This window comes from Melanotaenia boesemani, chromosome 14, assembly GCF_017639745.1.
Source record: "Melanotaenia boesemani isolate fMelBoe1 chromosome 14, fMelBoe1.pri, whole genome shotgun sequence".
NCBI classification, from domain to species: domain Eukaryota; kingdom Metazoa; phylum Chordata; class Actinopteri; order Atheriniformes; family Melanotaeniidae; genus Melanotaenia; species Melanotaenia boesemani.
This window is the reverse complement of record NC_055695.1, coordinates 10,341,827-10,359,715: the sequence shown is the minus strand read 5'-3', so window position 1 is coordinate 10,359,715 and position 17,889 is coordinate 10,341,827. Positions and strand designations below refer to the sequence as shown.

The 17,889-nt window shown below is 39.7% G+C and overlaps 1 protein-coding gene across 2 annotated transcripts; it reads right to left on the bottom strand.

Moving 5' to 3' along the window:
• Window positions 1–365: 365 nt before the first annotated feature.
• On the bottom strand, window positions 366–11,023 carry ivns1abpa (influenza virus NS1A binding protein a). 2 transcript variants are annotated; one of them, XM_042007098.1, is made up of 15 exons: window positions 10,848–11,023; window positions 6,977–7,269; window positions 6,647–6,779; window positions 6,222–6,391; window positions 6,056–6,131; window positions 5,770–5,943; window positions 5,420–5,545; window positions 3,910–4,020; window positions 3,260–3,401; window positions 2,832–3,056; window positions 2,493–2,614; window positions 2,116–2,242; window positions 1,896–2,027; window positions 1,647–1,820; window positions 366–1,538 (listed from the first exon to the last, which is right to left on the bottom strand). In XM_042007098.1, exons 3-15 carry the CDS (start codon window positions 6,755–6,757, stop codon window positions 1,276–1,278), a joined length of 1,953 nt encoding a protein of 650 aa, XP_041863032.1. In that variant the 5' UTR covers window positions 6,758–6,779; window positions 6,977–7,269; window positions 10,848–11,023; the 3' UTR covers window positions 366–1,275. The 2 variants fall into 2 exon arrangements, with proteins under 2 accessions (XP_041863032.1, XP_041863033.1); XM_042007099.1 differs by lacking the exon at window positions 10,848–11,023 and adding an exon at window positions 7,666–7,765.
• Window positions 11,024–17,889: the final 6,866 nt, after the last annotated feature.

Below are 17,889 nucleotides of genomic sequence, written 5' to 3'. Positions count from 1 at the left end.
AGCTGGTCCTCTTTCCACACTTCTACAGCGGCCGTCGTCCCTTCCTGCTGAGGTTCGTTAGCCAGCTTAGTATAATCTCTCCTAAAAGACAGACCAGAGAAAAAAAAAACTCACATGCCTTCAGTTTATGCCTCACAAACTGTTGTCCGTGAGGCATAACGTAAAAGAAGCAGAGCTGAGGGCAGATGAGGTGGCAGTAAAAGGCTGAATTTAAGGCCACTAAATCAGCTAATTCAAGAATTGCAGGTTTTATCAGCTAATGATTTTTCACGTGGAAGATAACCCATTTTCTTGAAACATACACCATTTGTGTGAAGTAATTTTCCAAGAACTGACATATAGAGAGGACGCTGAAGACAAAAAGCTGAGATTTAAATGGTTTATTAATTAAGAAATGTTACAAATGTGTTATCTTTCTTGCTCTAATATTCCTTTCTAAAGAATCTGCCAATGCCTGACACTTTAAAACACAAAAGAGAAAAAGAAGGATTTTCAGTAAACTGCATATCTACATACATCAAATAGTTAAATCACAACAAAAATTTGGTAAGCAGAAGCAAGGTTGTGCGTGTCTGGTGTGTTCACAAAAAATTCAACTAAAAGTGGCACTGGTTAGATTCACTGACTTAAGCTGTCTGCTACTACCTTTAACTGATAAATCAGCAGTGTATAAAAAATATAAAAAAAAGGCCATTTTAAGATTCAGAAAGCAATCCAGCTTGTGGAAAGTTACACAAAAAGCCGTGACGAGTGTTTATAAACTCACACTGAGTAAGGCTTCAAATCATTGACCTTTAAAATATGTGAGAAAAATTACACCTCAACAAATTTTTAAGCTTAAAAACTTACTACTCCATGTTGGCACCTTTCAGTAACCAACAGAAAGCTCATCTGAAAACCCTCCAAGTGACTACCTTATTCAATCTAAGAAAAAGAAAAGCACTAAATGTGTAATAAATGTTGGCATATGACAAAAAAGAAAATATATACAGCAAAAAAAAAAAAAAAAAAAAAAAAAAAAAATGTATGCAATATGCAAAGGCGTCATGTTGCTTTTGGCAGCAACTCTCCCTCCCTCCCTCCCTCTCTCCCTCCCTCCTCCTGCCAAGATTAAGCCAGTCTTCACTGAAGACCCCTCACCTGAACATCCCCACCCACACATATCCATTCACACACACAGAAGATCACGAAACACGATTACATCACTAAGCCTGTTAGTTTGGAAAAAGGTGAAGAACTGTGAAACTCTAAACCCCCACTCCATCTCTCCCCTCTTCAGTCAGAGAGAGGAGATGGAGCTTGGGTGTAGTCGTTCCATTCGTCCGTCTCTGGGTTGTACACCTCCACCGTGTTGAGGAATTCGTTTCCGTCAAAGCCGCCCACAGCGTAGATCGTTTCGCCCAGCACAGCCACGCCCGCGTTGCTGCGGGACGACATCATGCTCCCCAGCATCCTCCAGTCATTGCGGGCTGGGTCGTAAACCTCCACACAGCGGAGAGCATGGGAGCCATCGAAGCCACCAACGACAAACAGTTTGCCTGCAACGTGTTAGACATGCCAACATCAGCCAAACACTATGATGAGCAATTAATCTATCAATAAAATTGGCTCCTCCATTGCTACCACTGTGGTGCTAGTGGGCTTACCTGCGTAGACAGCAACAGCAGCTCCCCTGCGAGCCACATTCATGGGGGCTACCAGAGTCCAGGTGTTGTTCTCGGGGTTGTAGCGTTCCACAGTGTTGAGGCAGTTCCACGACTCAGCCCCTCCAATGGCATACATGAAGCCATCCAACTCGCACACTGCAGCCTGGTGCCTCCCTGAAAACAACATTTATTCATTAATACACCTTATTTACCTCAGATTTACAAAATGTGTGAGATTGTGATACATACTGATGTTAAGGGAGGCACAGCTGGACCAGGTTTTGATCACGGGGTCAAAAGCATCACAGTTCTTCAGGCCCTTCTGCCCACAGGGGTCGGACCCGCCAACAACATAAAGTTTGTTGTTCAAGGAGCAGACACCTTCAGAAACAGCAGACAGAAAGTTTAAGCTTATTTACTATTTAAATTCAAACATCAGCCGCTCCATCCTTCTGACGTGGGGACTGACCTGCATTGCAGCGGTTTGTCCTGAGCTCTGGTACTTGTGCCCACTCATCAGTATGCGGATTGTATGTCTCCCCACAGCTCAGCTCATCAGAATGTCCGTTCGAGCCTCCGATCACGTACAGCTGGCCCTGCGAGAGGTTTAAAGAGAAATTATTAAAAGGTGACACCAAAAAGTTTTTCTTTACGCTCTATAACTTGCATGGGCCTTTAGAAGTTGACAGAGTCGAGAAACAAGTATCTGATCGAGATACATATTTTATTATTTAACCTGGACAATCGAAACATATTCAAAGCAGCTGGATGCACACTTCTAGTCAATACTTAATGTGTGACTTTACTGAAGAGTTAACAGATCTAAGGATGAATGGCAAGTTCTACCATAAGCACTGCCATCTGGAATCGAGCCCTTGGAGTCCGCATGGGTGCGATGAAGGTCCAGCAGTCCTCCTTGGGGTCATAACACTCCACAGTTCTCAGACACTCCTCTCTGTTGTAGCCTCCTACAGAATTGGAAAGATGGACAATGCTCAGATTTTAAATTTACCTGGGACTCCTTAGACTTTTTACATAAAAGCCAACATTAAAAGCGGAAAATAAAATTGAGGTTCTTATTATTGTATTTTAAGAGCGAAGCATTAAGCTTTTATTGCACAGCATCAACACATGAATAAAGCTGCCAATATAGTCACATTAATTGGGTGGGTGTCAGGGGCTCACCTGCTGCGATGAGTCTGTCATTCAGCCCTGCAGTGCCCAGACCAGAGCGAGCATAATGCATGGGTGACAGTGGGTGCTCGTTCAGCTCCTCAGGCTGCGCTTCAAAGCTGAGGCTCTTCATCAGGCATGGCGTGGCAGAAGGAGATGTCTGAGGGCTGCTGCGACTGTGCAGGAAGATCACACACAGCACTCCGTCCAGCACAGCCAGACACAGATAGTTGTTGTCTAAAGGCAAGAGATCAGATTGTTAGGGACATAAAAGGATAGGGTTTTTCCCCCTAAACAGACTTAAGTTTCCCCTTTGATTTAAGTTCACTTAAATGTCAAAGAATTCTCCTTAGTCTATTTTTTTTAAACTGTGCAAAAGTTAGTTTCTTTTTCAACAAACAAAAAGCAAAACTAATTAGATGTAGTTGGTAAAAACTTACTTGTGGTCTTCTCTGAGGCGATGTACTTCCAGTCTCTCCTGGTGGTCTGTTTTGGGGCATTTGCTGCTTGGTTGGATGGTGAGAGACTTCCTGAGGAGCTGCAGCTCAGCTGTCTCTGGGTGCTCTCCCGTACGGGTTTCTTCTGCAAGAGCACAATGCAGCTACAGAAGCCAGGCTTGCACCAGAGGCCCACCGACGGCTCATCAGCTAATTGTATCCTGAATTTATCCTTTGATCCAGATAGCTCATCTATACCCATCTTGCCCAAGCGACTTTTTTTAATCTCACGCAATTTGAAGCCAACACATCACACTGCAAACTACAGTATTAAGCCAAACAGGAAGATCTACTGGAACAAGTCAAAATGGAGAAGAAAAGCAGACACACCCATTGCTGCCCACACCAAACTAGTTAAGGCAAACGTGTCTTTGATAAACATTCAACAGCATAACCGAGGCAGGCCCCATAGCTCATGTCCTTCTAATTCCCTTAAAATTTGTCCCTGCATTAGTTTGGATTATGAAGAGATATTTAAACTAGGTTCAGACTATTGTATTTTTATGCATGGCTAGGCACAAAGTTGTAAGCTTTGACACTGCCAAACTGTGGTTGAAACGTCATTACAGCAAAGCCAAGCACAGGCCGAGTACCTGCACAAACTGAAGGTGGTCGTCCTCGCCACCAAACACCTCACTGTGCCCCTCAATCACCAACCCTCCATCCACCAGCTTATGGTCAGGTGAGTAGTACAGCATTTGCACCTGCAAGACAAACAGGAACAACACACCCATGTGGCTGTCTCCATGGCAACACACCGAGAACCCCGGGGGGGAGGGAGAAAGAGGGTGGAGGCAGAGTTGTGAAGAGGAATGGGGGAAGGAACCAACACCTGGCTCTTCCTGGACAGAAAGTTTCCTTAAAAATTTTTAAAAAGGGAGGGGACACATGCCACTGCACAGAGTGAGTTAAGTGTCCAAGCTCAAGAACGGAGTGTCTGCCAGTGACGAGCCTTAATTTGCATCTATAAAAAGAGGGAAAATTAAGAGGCTGCATCTGGAAAGATCTTCAGTAAAGAGAAGGAACTCCCACGTAGCTTTCTTGCCACCCTTGCAGCTTGGAAACCAGTCCTCTAGCTGAAAAGGTTTGTTGTAGTAATGGCAGCCAAATCCAGTTTACTAGCAAAAGCAGTGCTGTTATACCTGTAAGCTAATACTTTAAAAACAAATAACCACTGAGGCCCAGATAAATACTTTGGTTATTGAGTTTCTCATCAAGGATCAAGAAGAAAAAAGAAAAAAAAAAAAGTTGGTACAATTAAAAAAGGAACAAAAAAAAAAAAGTCCCCAGTGCTGAACATAATTATCAAGCTTAACAACTTTCAGTCCAGTTAAATATGTTTGATGCTCTTCTTTCCAGCGGCTATTTGAATGGCCCATAAATGACCATGCTGGCTGCTAAAGGTTTGTGGGTAATGTGTTCTTGTAAATGGAGGCATGATTTGTCTGTATGTGTGGAAGGACAGATGGGGGCACAGTGCTGCTTGGCTGAAAAGAGAAGCAGCTGAGAGGCAGTAGTATCCTCTCCTCCCTCTTTTCTCTGACTCATTTACCCTGGTGGCTCAGTCCTGGCTCCTCAGTCTGGTCTCCTGCTGCTGCTAATAAACCTACAGGAGAGATAAATCAACGGGGAGGAGCGCCTGTTAGTGCTGGAGCAACAAACTTGCACCTGTTCAGATAGTAAAGTGGCAGTGAGAAAGCAGAATCAAGGGCCAGACCTTTGAGAACCGTTTGTGTTTCAGATGAGACGAGCCCTGAAATATTCAGATGGGGTTGTATGTAAACCAACCACATACTCAAAAGAAGAACAAAAAGGAAACAACCCCCCCTATAAAAAACAAACAAGAGCAAACAGCAGCTCTTTTTTTTTTAGCTCACCTCTAATTTGTAGTATGGATCAGGAATACAGTTTCTTACTGCAAAACCTCAAATCAGAGGAAAACAAAGAGCAATCCTGACACAGTCGAATAACAGGGGCAAGCTAGTTCTACTTCACCCCCTTTAATGACTTCTTAACTAAAAACAGAAGAATTCAGAGGGGTGGAGGAAGGGCGAAGAGGATGAAAACTGGTCAGAATTAAGACTAGTGTGCTTTTAAACTCACCTCCTCCATCAGTCGTTCCAGTTGGTCTCCATTCTCCCAAAGGCTACGCTGCACCCAGTTTAGCACTTTTGAATAGAGCTTGCCATTGCTGGGCAGGGCCAAGTTGTCTTCTAGCATCACTTCTAACTATAAAAACATGAAGGGATGAAACTGAAGTTAGATTTATTGCTTAGTTTAAAAATCAATCACCGAGAATAATTTGTCATTTACTTGTAGCACTCCAGCAGAAACCTTATAAAAGACCATACACTACCAGTCAAAGGTTTAGACACACTTACATGATGGATTTAATGGGAAAGCTTGTCCAAACTTTCAACTGGTACTGTATATGTACAAATCTACACCATTACCTTGAGGCGGGGGAGTTTAAGGAAGTCTTCCTGTTCAGACACTGCAAGAAGATGGTCTTGAATGTACGCGTCCACCTTGGCCAAAAGTCTGGAATCACCCATAGAGCTGGCAAAGTTTCGAAAAGAGATGGCATTCTGGGAATCCATTTTAGACAGCAGGTAGTCACCACAAATCTAAGGGAGTAAACAGATAAGTGACAATGGCATAAACATTTAAAAAAATTTCTTTGGATTTCTCAGTATGACGTGGGGGACGTTTTGAAGGAAAAGATTAATGAAAACAAACCTGTTTGACTCGCTCCATCTTGAACCTTTTGGCTGCAGAGTATACATCCTTGACCAACTCCTTGTCTGCTTTTAGTCTGTATTGCACAAAAACACAAAGGTTGGAGCCATTACTGCACAGTTGCATGGCTGTATGATTAAAAAAAAGATCAGACTGTGCTACTAACTGGGCAGTGTAGGCATAGTTGAGCAAGACCTCCACAGCCTCTGGGTCCAAGTCCTCAAAAGTGACATGTGAGACTCCATGAGGCTCAATATCACTATTAAAGATCTCAAACAAGTAGGGGCTGCAACAAGCCAGAACAGCACGATGAGCCATCAGCTCATGACCACAAACCTAAATGAGGAAAGACAAAGAAAGTCAGTGGTGTCAGGTTAGTGTTTTAACACAACCTACAAATATATACTTGCATGCTGGCTGCAAAAATCTCCCTTGTTTCCTAAGAATGGTAATAGCAGATTCTTACATTCTCTAGGTTCAGACAGTGAGCTCAGCTCGAAACTTAGGATTAACAGAATACATTAGCTTCACAAAAAAAAAAAAACCTATAGCCTTCTAATGTGATTGTTGTGATAGTCCAACAAACTGTACCTGCAGTCTAACATCACAGAACTGACCACTCTTTCTCAGAGCATTCATTTTGGCCACGGTGGAATCCAGGAAACTTTCATCCTCAAAAATCAAATAGCCGTTTGGAATCATCTTTGTTAATTTTGTTGATATCCTTGAAAAAGAACAAGAACAAAACATACATTTGTGCCATGTTTAGTAATAAGCACTTTCTGCACTCTGCAGAACATAACTTCAACTGTGCAGCACTGGTCATCAATGAATAAAGCCAGCTATAACAGAGAGGATTAGGATTAAATGCTTGTAGTGTGCATTGTGCAGTATCAGACCAATGCATTAGTCATAGCTTACCTAATAAGAGAATAATTGAAATCCAGAGGCACCGCTGTTGAAAGTATAACAGGAACCGAATGTAGGAAATGGGCAAAGGAGACTGAGATCACAGTGGAACTACGTCTTCTTCACCCAAGGAGAGGAATGGGAAGTTGTCAGAAGAAATGCCAACTGACTGCAGATGTGAACAGAAGGAAGGGGGGGAGCAGGCCGACGGACAAACTATCAGGCTTTAAGCGACTGTAATCAAGTCCTCGGGATCCCGTTGGCTATAGAGATGTACTTATTCTTTGTTGGTCATACATTATAACCTGGGGGGAAAAAAAGAGAGAGAAAAAAAATTATTCAACTTGAATGAACAAAAACAAAAAAAGAAATAACATCTTAAATTACCTAATGTGGGCACCAGATTCCATGCAGTAAATCAAGCAACCTCACAGGGCGGCAGTTAAACCTACCTAACATATCTTCCACCCCCCCCCAAAAAAAAAAACATGAAATGGAGCCCACAATGTTTTTCACATCACACTGCATGCATGCATAATTAAAGAACAGACTGTGTAATAAAAGTAATCTTAGGATACATTTCTCAGTTAATCTGGAAATGTAATCTTCAGAATTTGGAAACTTAATTTCATCAATTTATCCCAGTATGTTTAAAACCATTCCAGCACAACTAAATGAATGCATTACTTTAATACTCCTACCTTACTTCACCCCAGTTTAGCTCTAAATCTCCACACCTGCTGCTATATCCCACCAAACCAGACAAGGTTGCTAAATCCGTCTCATGTCTTCTTCTTCATCTCCACTCTCTCTGGGGTGAGAGCTCTTAAATGTCATGTTAGGTGACAAACCTCCAAAACTGGCTCCTCCTACAAGAGCCTTTCATTCTGGGCCTGACCTATAAGGAAAATCTTATGAATTGGGGTTTACACCCACTTAGGTGGCGATGGGCTGGTTTTCACACTAATATGGACTGGTCATCATTTGTTGTTCATATGCTGCACCACCCCACTCACTATCTCACTGGAAACAGTTTACATATTACCTGCTCAGAATTCAGATAACACCAATCCTAAAGCCAAGGGATGTCCAAACTGGTTTCATTCAAAGTTATGTCAATTGTGCCAATAAGATCCAAATAAATTAACACTGGCGTAAAAATCCCATGACTGCCATCCTATGTCATATGCAGAGAGCAGTTCAGTAATTGAATCCCCCCTGAAACAATTATTACCATGGGGGCAGATGACAAGATGGACCAGAGCAGCTGCCCCTGGGTCTGAAGTTATGTGCACACAGCATGTCAGCTGACTAAAGAGTATACAACTTGTATGTGATTTTATCTCATAAAAAACAACAAAATGGTCAATTACTCAAATACCCTAAGTCCTAACCTTACCGTACACGCGAGTAAACGTGTGCAACAATAACAAAAAAGGTACAAAAACATAAAAAGGCTGACACAAAAGCACATTTCAGCTAAACCATCTGTTTTCTGTAGCCCAGTGCCATGCCTTCTAAGTGCATAATAGATTTAGTCAACGCCAGAGTACAAAGGTGCCAAGCAAATAGCTCAACAATGCCAGACAGCTTTCATGTGTCCTACTAAACCACATAACAGATATAATCATCAAAATGACACTGTGCCCAGTGTAAGTATAATAATCTTAAGTCATTACCGGAGGAAAAGGAGGAATTACATTGTGGTGGGATTACCTTGCTTCAGACTGTATTCATTTTTTATCTGCATATTTCACAAACCAAGAAAAAAGAAAAAGAGGATGATGAGTAGTCCAAAGGGGCATATAAGGACTTAAAAAATAGAAAAAAAATTTGCTTTACTCTGAAACTGTACCCTTGCCAATGCATCTGAAAATTGTACATTATCACAGATAAATGCACAAGCATTATGGCTAAAACAGCATTACTGCACTAAACAGCAAAGCTGGCATAAAAAGCCTTCAGTCCATCTACATGTAGAGGGAGGGAGCACTGACCTAGTTTCCAGTCCTTATGCAACATCTGGCAGAAGACTCCTTGTGAAGGCTCAATACTCAACTCCTCCACATGGCTGGGTCTACTTCACTAGCCTTGTTCCATTCCCTTTTCCCTACCAAAAACTGAGGCAAACCCCACCCTCAACACTAGATAGTTCTTTCACAGACTGTCCATCTTAATCAAAGCTTAAACTTATAATCTTATCAAAGCTCTTATCATGTTAGATGGAGATCATGAATGAAATTACTACACGTGACCTCTGGGTCACTAATGTCTGTTCAAAATTCCTGACCACAAACTAGGTTGAACATGGGGAAATTATAGGATCTACTTCCCATAAGCAACCAAGCAAATAGGAATAAAATAACCAGAAAATCTCAGAACATCAGCATAAATGAGCAACAAGGAAACAAAAGCAGATAGAACAAGTCTGAAATGGAAAATGTGTGACTGTTCACAACTTTATCACAGAGGGTAGCCCTGAATGTATTTTCTCTCCCCATTATTCCGTCTGATTTAACAGGCACAAAAGTGCAGGTCTGAGGCTGAACAATCGATTGTTGTTAGATACCCCTCCAGTGGTAACGAGAGGCACTGACGAGTATTTCACCCACTTTGACCGAGTGGAAATTTACCGCTTAAATTTAATCATTAATAGAGATTTCAGGAACGACTGAAAGCATTACACTGGCACTACGTCATCTTCAGTGAAAAATAAACTAGATCTCTTGAACAATAGTGAGTACAGAAATAAAAAAAAAAGCAAACGATGTTTTAAAAAACACCCCCATCCCCCATCAAAAACAGCTCGTTTCTACCACTAGAGGGAGTAGTGTTAGGACTAAGACAATATGAATTTCTTTTATCAATATATAGGATAGCCTTTCAAAGGGCTGGTAAATGTTTATTTTTCTTATTACATTACATAACTCAAAATTTTTGCACGTGGTCGCCAGCTTCAGAACCGGATTAACAATACAATAGTTCCGTTCAGGCGTCAGTCAACTTGCAGTTGAGGCGCTATACGCTCAAGCACGAGATAACCGTCGTTAAAATGGTCTGTTCAACACCCTGCCTCACATATCATATATTTATACAATATGGTTCTAATATAAGGGTAACACAGGACAGCATGTACCAATTCAACCCACACACTCTTACCATCCCCCAATGGGCATGACAAGTTCTCCTATTCGATGCAATGCACAGACACATCCCTGCCTCTTCCTCTGAGTGTATTAAAGCGTGATGTCTGGCGATGAGCCACAAGTCATTGTCTGTACTCGCTACCAAAAACTAGGTCAGAAACGGGATCCAAAGTATCCGATTAGGCTGACTCGACTTTGGCACAGATTAATAAATGCAGACATCACACCTAATTTTGATTTTGCTGCGCGCTCACCCATATGAGACAGCTAGCAACAAGAAATGAGATGGGTTGCTACAGCGTGTTAGCTCTAGCCCTCTAGCTAGCCAACCTGCTGCTTAGCAGGGGATGAAGAGCCACGAGACAGCCACGCCGGCTTAATTGAGTGAATTAAGTCACTGTGAATATATTCGGCCGTTCATCTGAATAAAAACCTATGGAAAAGAATAACTGTAGCATCTCATAACCAACACGAGCTCAATGCTCGCATTTTTACCCTGTTATGAAGAAAGTGGCGGCTTGTGAGATTTGTCCGCGCCTCTTTGTATTCGAGCCATTTCCAGCAGCTTCCTCTTAACCAGTGATTGCAAGCTCATAGCAAATTTCAAGCCAAGAAGCACGCTAGCATCAGCTACAACAACGGGGAAATTTAATGTTCCATTAAAACGTTAACTGTCAGTTACTTAAAAGTACTCAATAACCATCAATTTCACATTGAAAAGTAGAGAAAAATCTTACCTGAGGCGTTTTACAACAAACGATATTAGACATATTTAATGGAAATTCAGAGTTGGTTGGTTCGGATTGAAGACGCAACGTGACTGCAGGCACGACTTGCGGAGTGAGCGGTAGGTAGCTGTTCTGCTTCTTTGGAAAAACACGTCTACTCTCCGTCTAGTCTAGACTAGCTCTGACAAATTCCTGCCAAGAAGAAAGCGCGTTCTCGACAAAAGCTCCGCGAGCTCAACACCGCCCTCAACGTCATTAGTGGTGGGCGGACCTTGAGTGGCTTCTCTGTCGCACAGTGTGGGTGCATTAGGAGGAGTCCAAAAAGAGAGGTTTAATCCACGTGGACAGATTACTTTGAAGGACCCAAAACCCAGGGGCCTCTGGTTATTTCTAAAAATATAATATTCCCGATATCTCAGAAAAAGCCACGAAATATTAAATATTAATGAACACAGACAAAATAATTTGATAAAAAAAGAAGAATATAAAGACATAATAGTTACAAGACAAGCAACTATGACTAACCTGAGATTTAAAAATTACTTACTGACCTAAATTAGATGTAAAACATAAAGTGCTAAACATGATCAACTAAGACTTAAAAGGGATACAAAACAGAGCAGATACAAATTGTACTTTAAATTGTCTCTTGAATGCAAAAACTCAGGAAGTAAGGCGAATGAACTACAATACACCTCCTGCTTCATAAAATTCATTAGGTTGTACAAGACACCACGGAGGAATCCATCTGGTCCCTGATCAAACCTAAGCTATATAATACAACCTTGATTTGTAATGTTTGTATAAAATCCCATTTCTTACTGGTCTTATCATACAATTTGTCATACTCCTTTAACCATATCTCTGAACCATGACAGCAAGCTGGATGAGCCCCACTGCATAAGTCATTTGATGTCAGTTAAGAAGGAACATCCAGACTAAAGCCTCTACGTCACGGTAGGAAGGAGAACCCATTCATATTCCTTGACTGAATGAAGCTTAGTACTACCTCAGTACGTCAGTAATTAGATTAGATGACAAGAATCACTTTATTGCCAAGGTGTCAGTCAGGCTTTATATGTGCATGTGAGTTTTAATGTGTAATTATTTCAGTGGAGCATTGTGAGGATTTTCCTAGAGACCACAGTTTTAGGAAACTCCTCCATCAACACAGCTGAAATTAGTCTACAGAAAGTAATCTCTTCATGACAGTTCTTGTGCTGGTATTAAAGCAAATGGACTACATTTGTATATTGCTTTTCTAGTCATATGTTAATTATGTGTCACATTCACACAGCATTTCTATTGTTACATACTAATTGCTTTTTTCTGTTACCTCTGGCCTGTGAAACATTGGGAGGCAACATGGAGTTGTCTTCAGTGTCTTACCCAAGGACACTTCAGCTTTTAGTCAGGGCAAGCCTGGAATCAGTCCACCGATTGACAGACCGGCTTTCTGGTTGGTAGACAACTGCGCTTCCTCCTGAGCTACAGCTGCCCTTATTGCCACAACACATTGTGCTTCTGTCCAGAGAGAGAGAGAGAGAGGGTGACATTCCTGACAAGGTGAAAGGAGTTATTGGAGGCTCATGCTCAAGAAAATGACTGGCTAGCTGCCAGAAGTGTAAACCTGCATCATATTTCACCTCTAGGACCCGATGACAGCCCAGGGAACCAACCAATAGAAAGGTCACATTACCAAGGATGTTCATGTGAGATGTCATTAAAAACAACTGTATAGCTTTCCTGAGATTACCAAACATATTGTTGGCTCTTCTTATTATTATTATTAAAAAAAACTAACAAAAATAACAGAAGTGAAAAAAACCTTAAATGAAAAGTACAACTACAACTCCTGGTATCAGCATAGCTTTTTTACTTTCGACACTGTTCCCTGCTCTTATTAGCACTGGACAGTCTGCAAAGATGAATAAAAATCTGCTGGCAAGCCAACAGACTATGTCCTCAGCACTGTGTCTGATGACTTAGGTACAGACCTGGCAATTACACATGATGGAGTACAGCCAACCAGTTCTGCCAGCTTATCTAGTACTTTGCTGATCTGGCTAATAAGCTAAACAAACAGAGGGAAAATTGGTGTCAATTTAGATATTGCTGTGCACACTGGAAATGATATGAGGAGTATTTTGCATCATTCATTTGAAATCATAAGCAGAGAGAGTACAGAATGCCAAGGATGACTTTACATGCCCTTTTTATGTTGTCTGAAAAAAAATTGACATAAGTAATTCCTGCTTAATAGAACTCCAACAACATAGATTTGTATTCACTTGCTTAACTGACTTCTGTCATTTTGCACCACAGTAAAACATATAAAACACCAATAGTATACTGTACAGTGTGTTGAAAATAGTCATGCTTTTTTTGTAAGTCCTTGTTAGTAAAGCGTAAGGTTGCAGTGTTTCTATCTCATTCCATCTCAAAGAACACAGCCGTATTATGCTGAGTCATCCTACTGAGATTTGTTCAGTGAAGCTGCATAAATGTATTCTGACAAGAACACTATAAATATTTTAGGTATCTGGGTCCAGTAGTTAGATGTGCTTAGTGCGGCTGTGTGGAGAAGGTTAGATACAAGATAGAGGTTTAAGTCAGGAATTTAATGTTCTAGAGCCAGGTTTAAAAAATAGATATATATGTTTTTTTAGATGTGATGAGTTTACAAGTAAACAACTACAAATTTAGTTGTTTTGATGCCAAAATTGTTTTGGCCTTTCAGAGTAATTTAACCTGTCAAGTACGGTGTTTTGGTGCTATTACTTCTCCCCTGCCCATCAGCCACGACAAACAGCGTTGTTGTCTTCTGACACTGTTCTGATAAACTGTGAAATCCACTGCCTCAACCTTTAGACAACAACATAGTAAGACTGACAAACAAGAGCAGGTACTTTTTTTGGTGGGGCCAGCTCAAAGGCCATTTTTAGCAGCTGGCATGTTGTGTTCTGCTTTATAGCCTGTGAGGCATCACACAGTTTATGGGTTAGTCACCAGCTCTCAAAGAACTTTGATTATTTCCAAGAAATTCACCTTGTAATGTTTGTTACCATGCATATTATCCATGGACATCTTTTCCCCTGTTTTTTTTTTTTTTTTTGGCTTTTTAAAAAGTGGTTCTTAATCTGATGTATCAGTAGTGTTGTTCATGAAATCTTAGTCATACATACCAGTATAGACATGTTTAACTGTCTCCCTTACCCCTAGATGTGTATGTCAGTTTGACATATTGAGTTTGCTTTCTTGTAACAAGTAGGTTTGAATTCTAATGTTGCTCATCTTCTAATTAATTTGATCCAAAATAATTTAATCATAAAATCCTATGGTTCTGCCGCTCAGTATTTGAAAAGTCCTATTCGTAATTAAATTAAACACTTTTGTATATTCAGCACATCTAAAATGTCTCAGAATTTATTGAACATGATAATAATGATAACAATTATTGACACCCTAATTAATTTCTATTTAAAGAAACACTGATTAATGGAACCAAGTTTGTTATTATATGGGTTGAAACCACTTCTCTGGAAGTCCTCATGTCTTGAATGGGGTTTTCCATCAATCTGTATCAAACTTCAGAGGAATTTTTTAAACTAAGTTTGTTCTCTGTGCTGCTTCCTGGAATTGTCTGAACATTTCTCAGAATATGAAACTGTTTTTTTTATGAAACATTTTGATTGCTTCAACACACCTGATAAAAATCAAATGCATCCAACAACTTGAAGTCAAGTTCTGCATAGTGACCCATTAATTTGAGTCATGTGTGTTGAAGCAGGGAAACATCTAAAACCTGCAGGACAGTGGCTCTTAGAGACTAGCAGGTGACACCCCGGATCAAAATGTCTTTGAGGACTGACTTGCAGTCTTTGGAATTATGTTTAAAAAAGTTTCTAATAATGTAGCAACTATCTGTTCTTTGCCATTGTGAAAATAGGTATCACTTTTTATAAAACAGACTGAGTGGTTAATCAGTTAATTTTAAGACAGGCAGACAGGCATTCAACACAGCAGGTTTTATTTAATTTATTTATTTTAATTTATTTATTTTTAGCTTTGCTTGAGGGGGTCAATTAAAAGTCATGAGGAGTGCCACTGGTGGTACATTTTATGTTTGAATTTTTATGTTTAAAATTCCTTCCTTTTGTTTAGCTTTAGTTAGCATTGGATACTAAATATATCTATATACTATATATCCATCCATATATATATATATATATATATATAGTTTTTTATTGCTATTCAAATTAACTTGAGCCAAGCATCACATGAAATGTTTCATTGCTAATAGATGTTTGGATTTAATTCAAAATTGCATACAACACAGTGCAGAGAAATGGAGAAGCTTAATTTAATCATCTCTGTGAAATCTGTAATCACTAAAACTGCCCCTGCATAAACAAGTTGGATGGTGATCTACAGCTAACACCTTCTGCATGACACTGATAATTACAACTATGCAAACACTCTTAGGCTGACAGAAGTCACACACTCTTGGCTTTCCCACACAACTGTGCAAGGCCTTTATTTAGTTTCAGCGGAACAAAGTCACAAGAGAGTCACAAGAGTCTGGCTGTGTGTCCCAGGGAAGTACACAAAACATGGGAACTTTCACATGGTACCAAAGAGTGTCACCTTTCAACCACCCCCCCTTGGTTTGTTCAGTGCTTAGGAACTGGGTCATTGTAGGTAGAATAGAAAACCCACACCCACCCATGGACACAGTCAAGCACTCAAGCTAGATGTTGGAATAAAAGCTCATCTGCACACTGAGCTTCTGTCCAAACTAAGTGTTACATAGTTCTCTCTGAAGGGTACACGATCTTCCTGTAAGTACTCCTGGTGCTCTAACTCACTGAGAAACAAAAACCCATTTGTTGTCAAATTCAGTCTCTAAGTAAGTATCTTATAGAACATGAGCACATTTCTGCTGCATCTCATTGTTCAATTTAATACATTTCAAGAAATTCTATCTCAGAAATTTATGACAGATTTTTTTTTTTTTTTAAGACAATACTTCCTGAACACTCACCATTATTAGTTTTGTATTGCAGACCTCTTGCTCTTTGAACTTGACTTGATAATCAAACAGTGGTTGATCTGTCTCATCACATTTGCCTGAGTTATCTTTAAAAATGTAGTAAGTGCTGCTGAAATCTGTTTTATTATTTAATAGTTTACCCAACCATGCGAACACATTCTCTGTGCTACATTAATTCCTCCATTCCAAGAATTTCTCCCTGTTAAAGATTGTTTCAGCAGTGCAATAAGGGGTGAATATAAGAAGGGAAAACTCTTGACTGTTTTCTCATCCTTAGATGTTTCAGGTCTTTTTGAAAAGTCAGGCAGTTAATTTAGGATTGAGGTCTAAAGAGCTATATAATCAGGATTTAAAAACTGGGCACTTCAAGTGATCATTTTTGTCTTTACTGACTGATGTCACTGCTCTTGAAATCTATGCAAATGTATACAAATGACTGAATGTGACATTGCACCATGATAACTCAGAATTGTGACCTTCTCTGGCACAATTTTGTACATAAATATAAACTCTTACATGTGACAGTTTTCAGATCACTATCCCCTTTTTCCACTATAACTCTCTCTTGTTCTTCTTTTGATATTTATATTTATTGATTATGATTCTTTCCTTCCCTCTCTTTGTGTGAATATGGTTTTGGCATGAAATGTTGACAGACTCACATTTCTTTTGAAAGTGAATAACATCAATCATCCTTTTTACTTGTTAGATCACCAGCCAGTGTTTTAATCTGATGCTGTTTTACACTGAGCTCTCTACTCTATTCCTCGTGACTGTTAAAGGCAGGATTATTTCTGATGAACTTACAAGAGCTCATACATAATACACAGAGCCAGGAGGAAATGTTGCTGTGTGAATTCAACAAGAAAAAACATAAAACTGCTCAGTATAAGTATCAGGGACATCACATGAAAGCTTAACAGCATATTTAATCTCTTTTTAATTAAACTAAAAAAAATATCTCTACAACAAGAATAACTGAGCTAAAGAATATTCATATTAAAAACAGACTACAGTTTTTCATTACCAGCAAGATTTATCTGTGTTGTGTTTATTTTACTATAAATTGCAGAATGGTGATATATATATTGTAAAGACAAACAGAGAAGCAGATATGGCTGATCCATCTACATTTTAAAGTGGATTCAAAGCCATCGTTATATCAGAACCAAAGGGCTCCCAAGTACTGCAGAGTAGATTGTCTTCACAGCGATGGGTGGATTTATATCTTAATCTAATAAAGATAAATGTGTATATAACCATTGTGCAAGAAGTACAAAGCTATGAAGTTAATTAATCTGTGAACTTCACCATGATATGCCAAATAAAAATTAAAATTAAAATTAGACAACACCCAGGACCAGTTGCTGGGTGTTGTCTAACTTCTCTGTGTCTGTCCTTACTTTTTAATATCTCATCACTTCACCCATGGTGACTGTGGGATGCTGAAAAAGCTGCATTGCCTAATTAGTTGTGTATCAATGGGCAGTTTGTAATGCAGTACTTTTTTTAATGAGCTTGTTTGCAGCATCCCCTCATTAAGGACATGTACAAAGATTCAAATTAGTGTAATGCTGTTGGCTATTTCTGAGCCAATGGTGGGGGGATGTCATTATCACCATTAGTTGAATGTTTGAAAATACTTTTGCATTACCTCCCTCCCTGCCATCGCCATTAATAATTATTTTTTGTCTATCAGTTTAACTTAAATCCCTCGAACATACATTTGAACATACTTATTCACTGGCCAAGCACAGTTCAAGCAGTTGTAAACACAAATAGCCACATGGGAGCTCATCACATTTAGGCATGTCTAAACACAACATGCTGAAATTTAAACCAAACATCAGAATATGGAAGAAAAGGGGATTTTAGTGACTTTAAAAATTGGTGTCAGTATCAGAATCAGATTTAGAATCGTAATAATTTATTACGTAATAATTATTTATATTATTGATTTAAGTCTGTACGCACAAACAAGGAATTTGACTGGCAAAT

What these genes read in the sequence shown, in the direction of transcription:
- ivns1abpa (XM_042007098.1), bottom strand. Translation starts at nt 6,757, where the DNA reads ATGATTCCAAACGGCTATTTGATTTTTGAGGATGAAAGTTTCCTGGAT. An exon ending in TGGAACGACTGATGGAGGAG is followed by an intron (nt 4,021 to 5,419) that starts GTGAGTTTAAAA and finishes TTTGTCTTGCAG; the next exon opens with GTGCAAATGCTGTACTACTC. An exon ending in TCCAGATGGCAGTGCTTATG is followed by an intron (nt 2,243 to 2,492) that starts GTAGAACTTGCC and finishes AACCTCTCGCAG; the next exon opens with GGCCAGCTGTACGTGATCGG.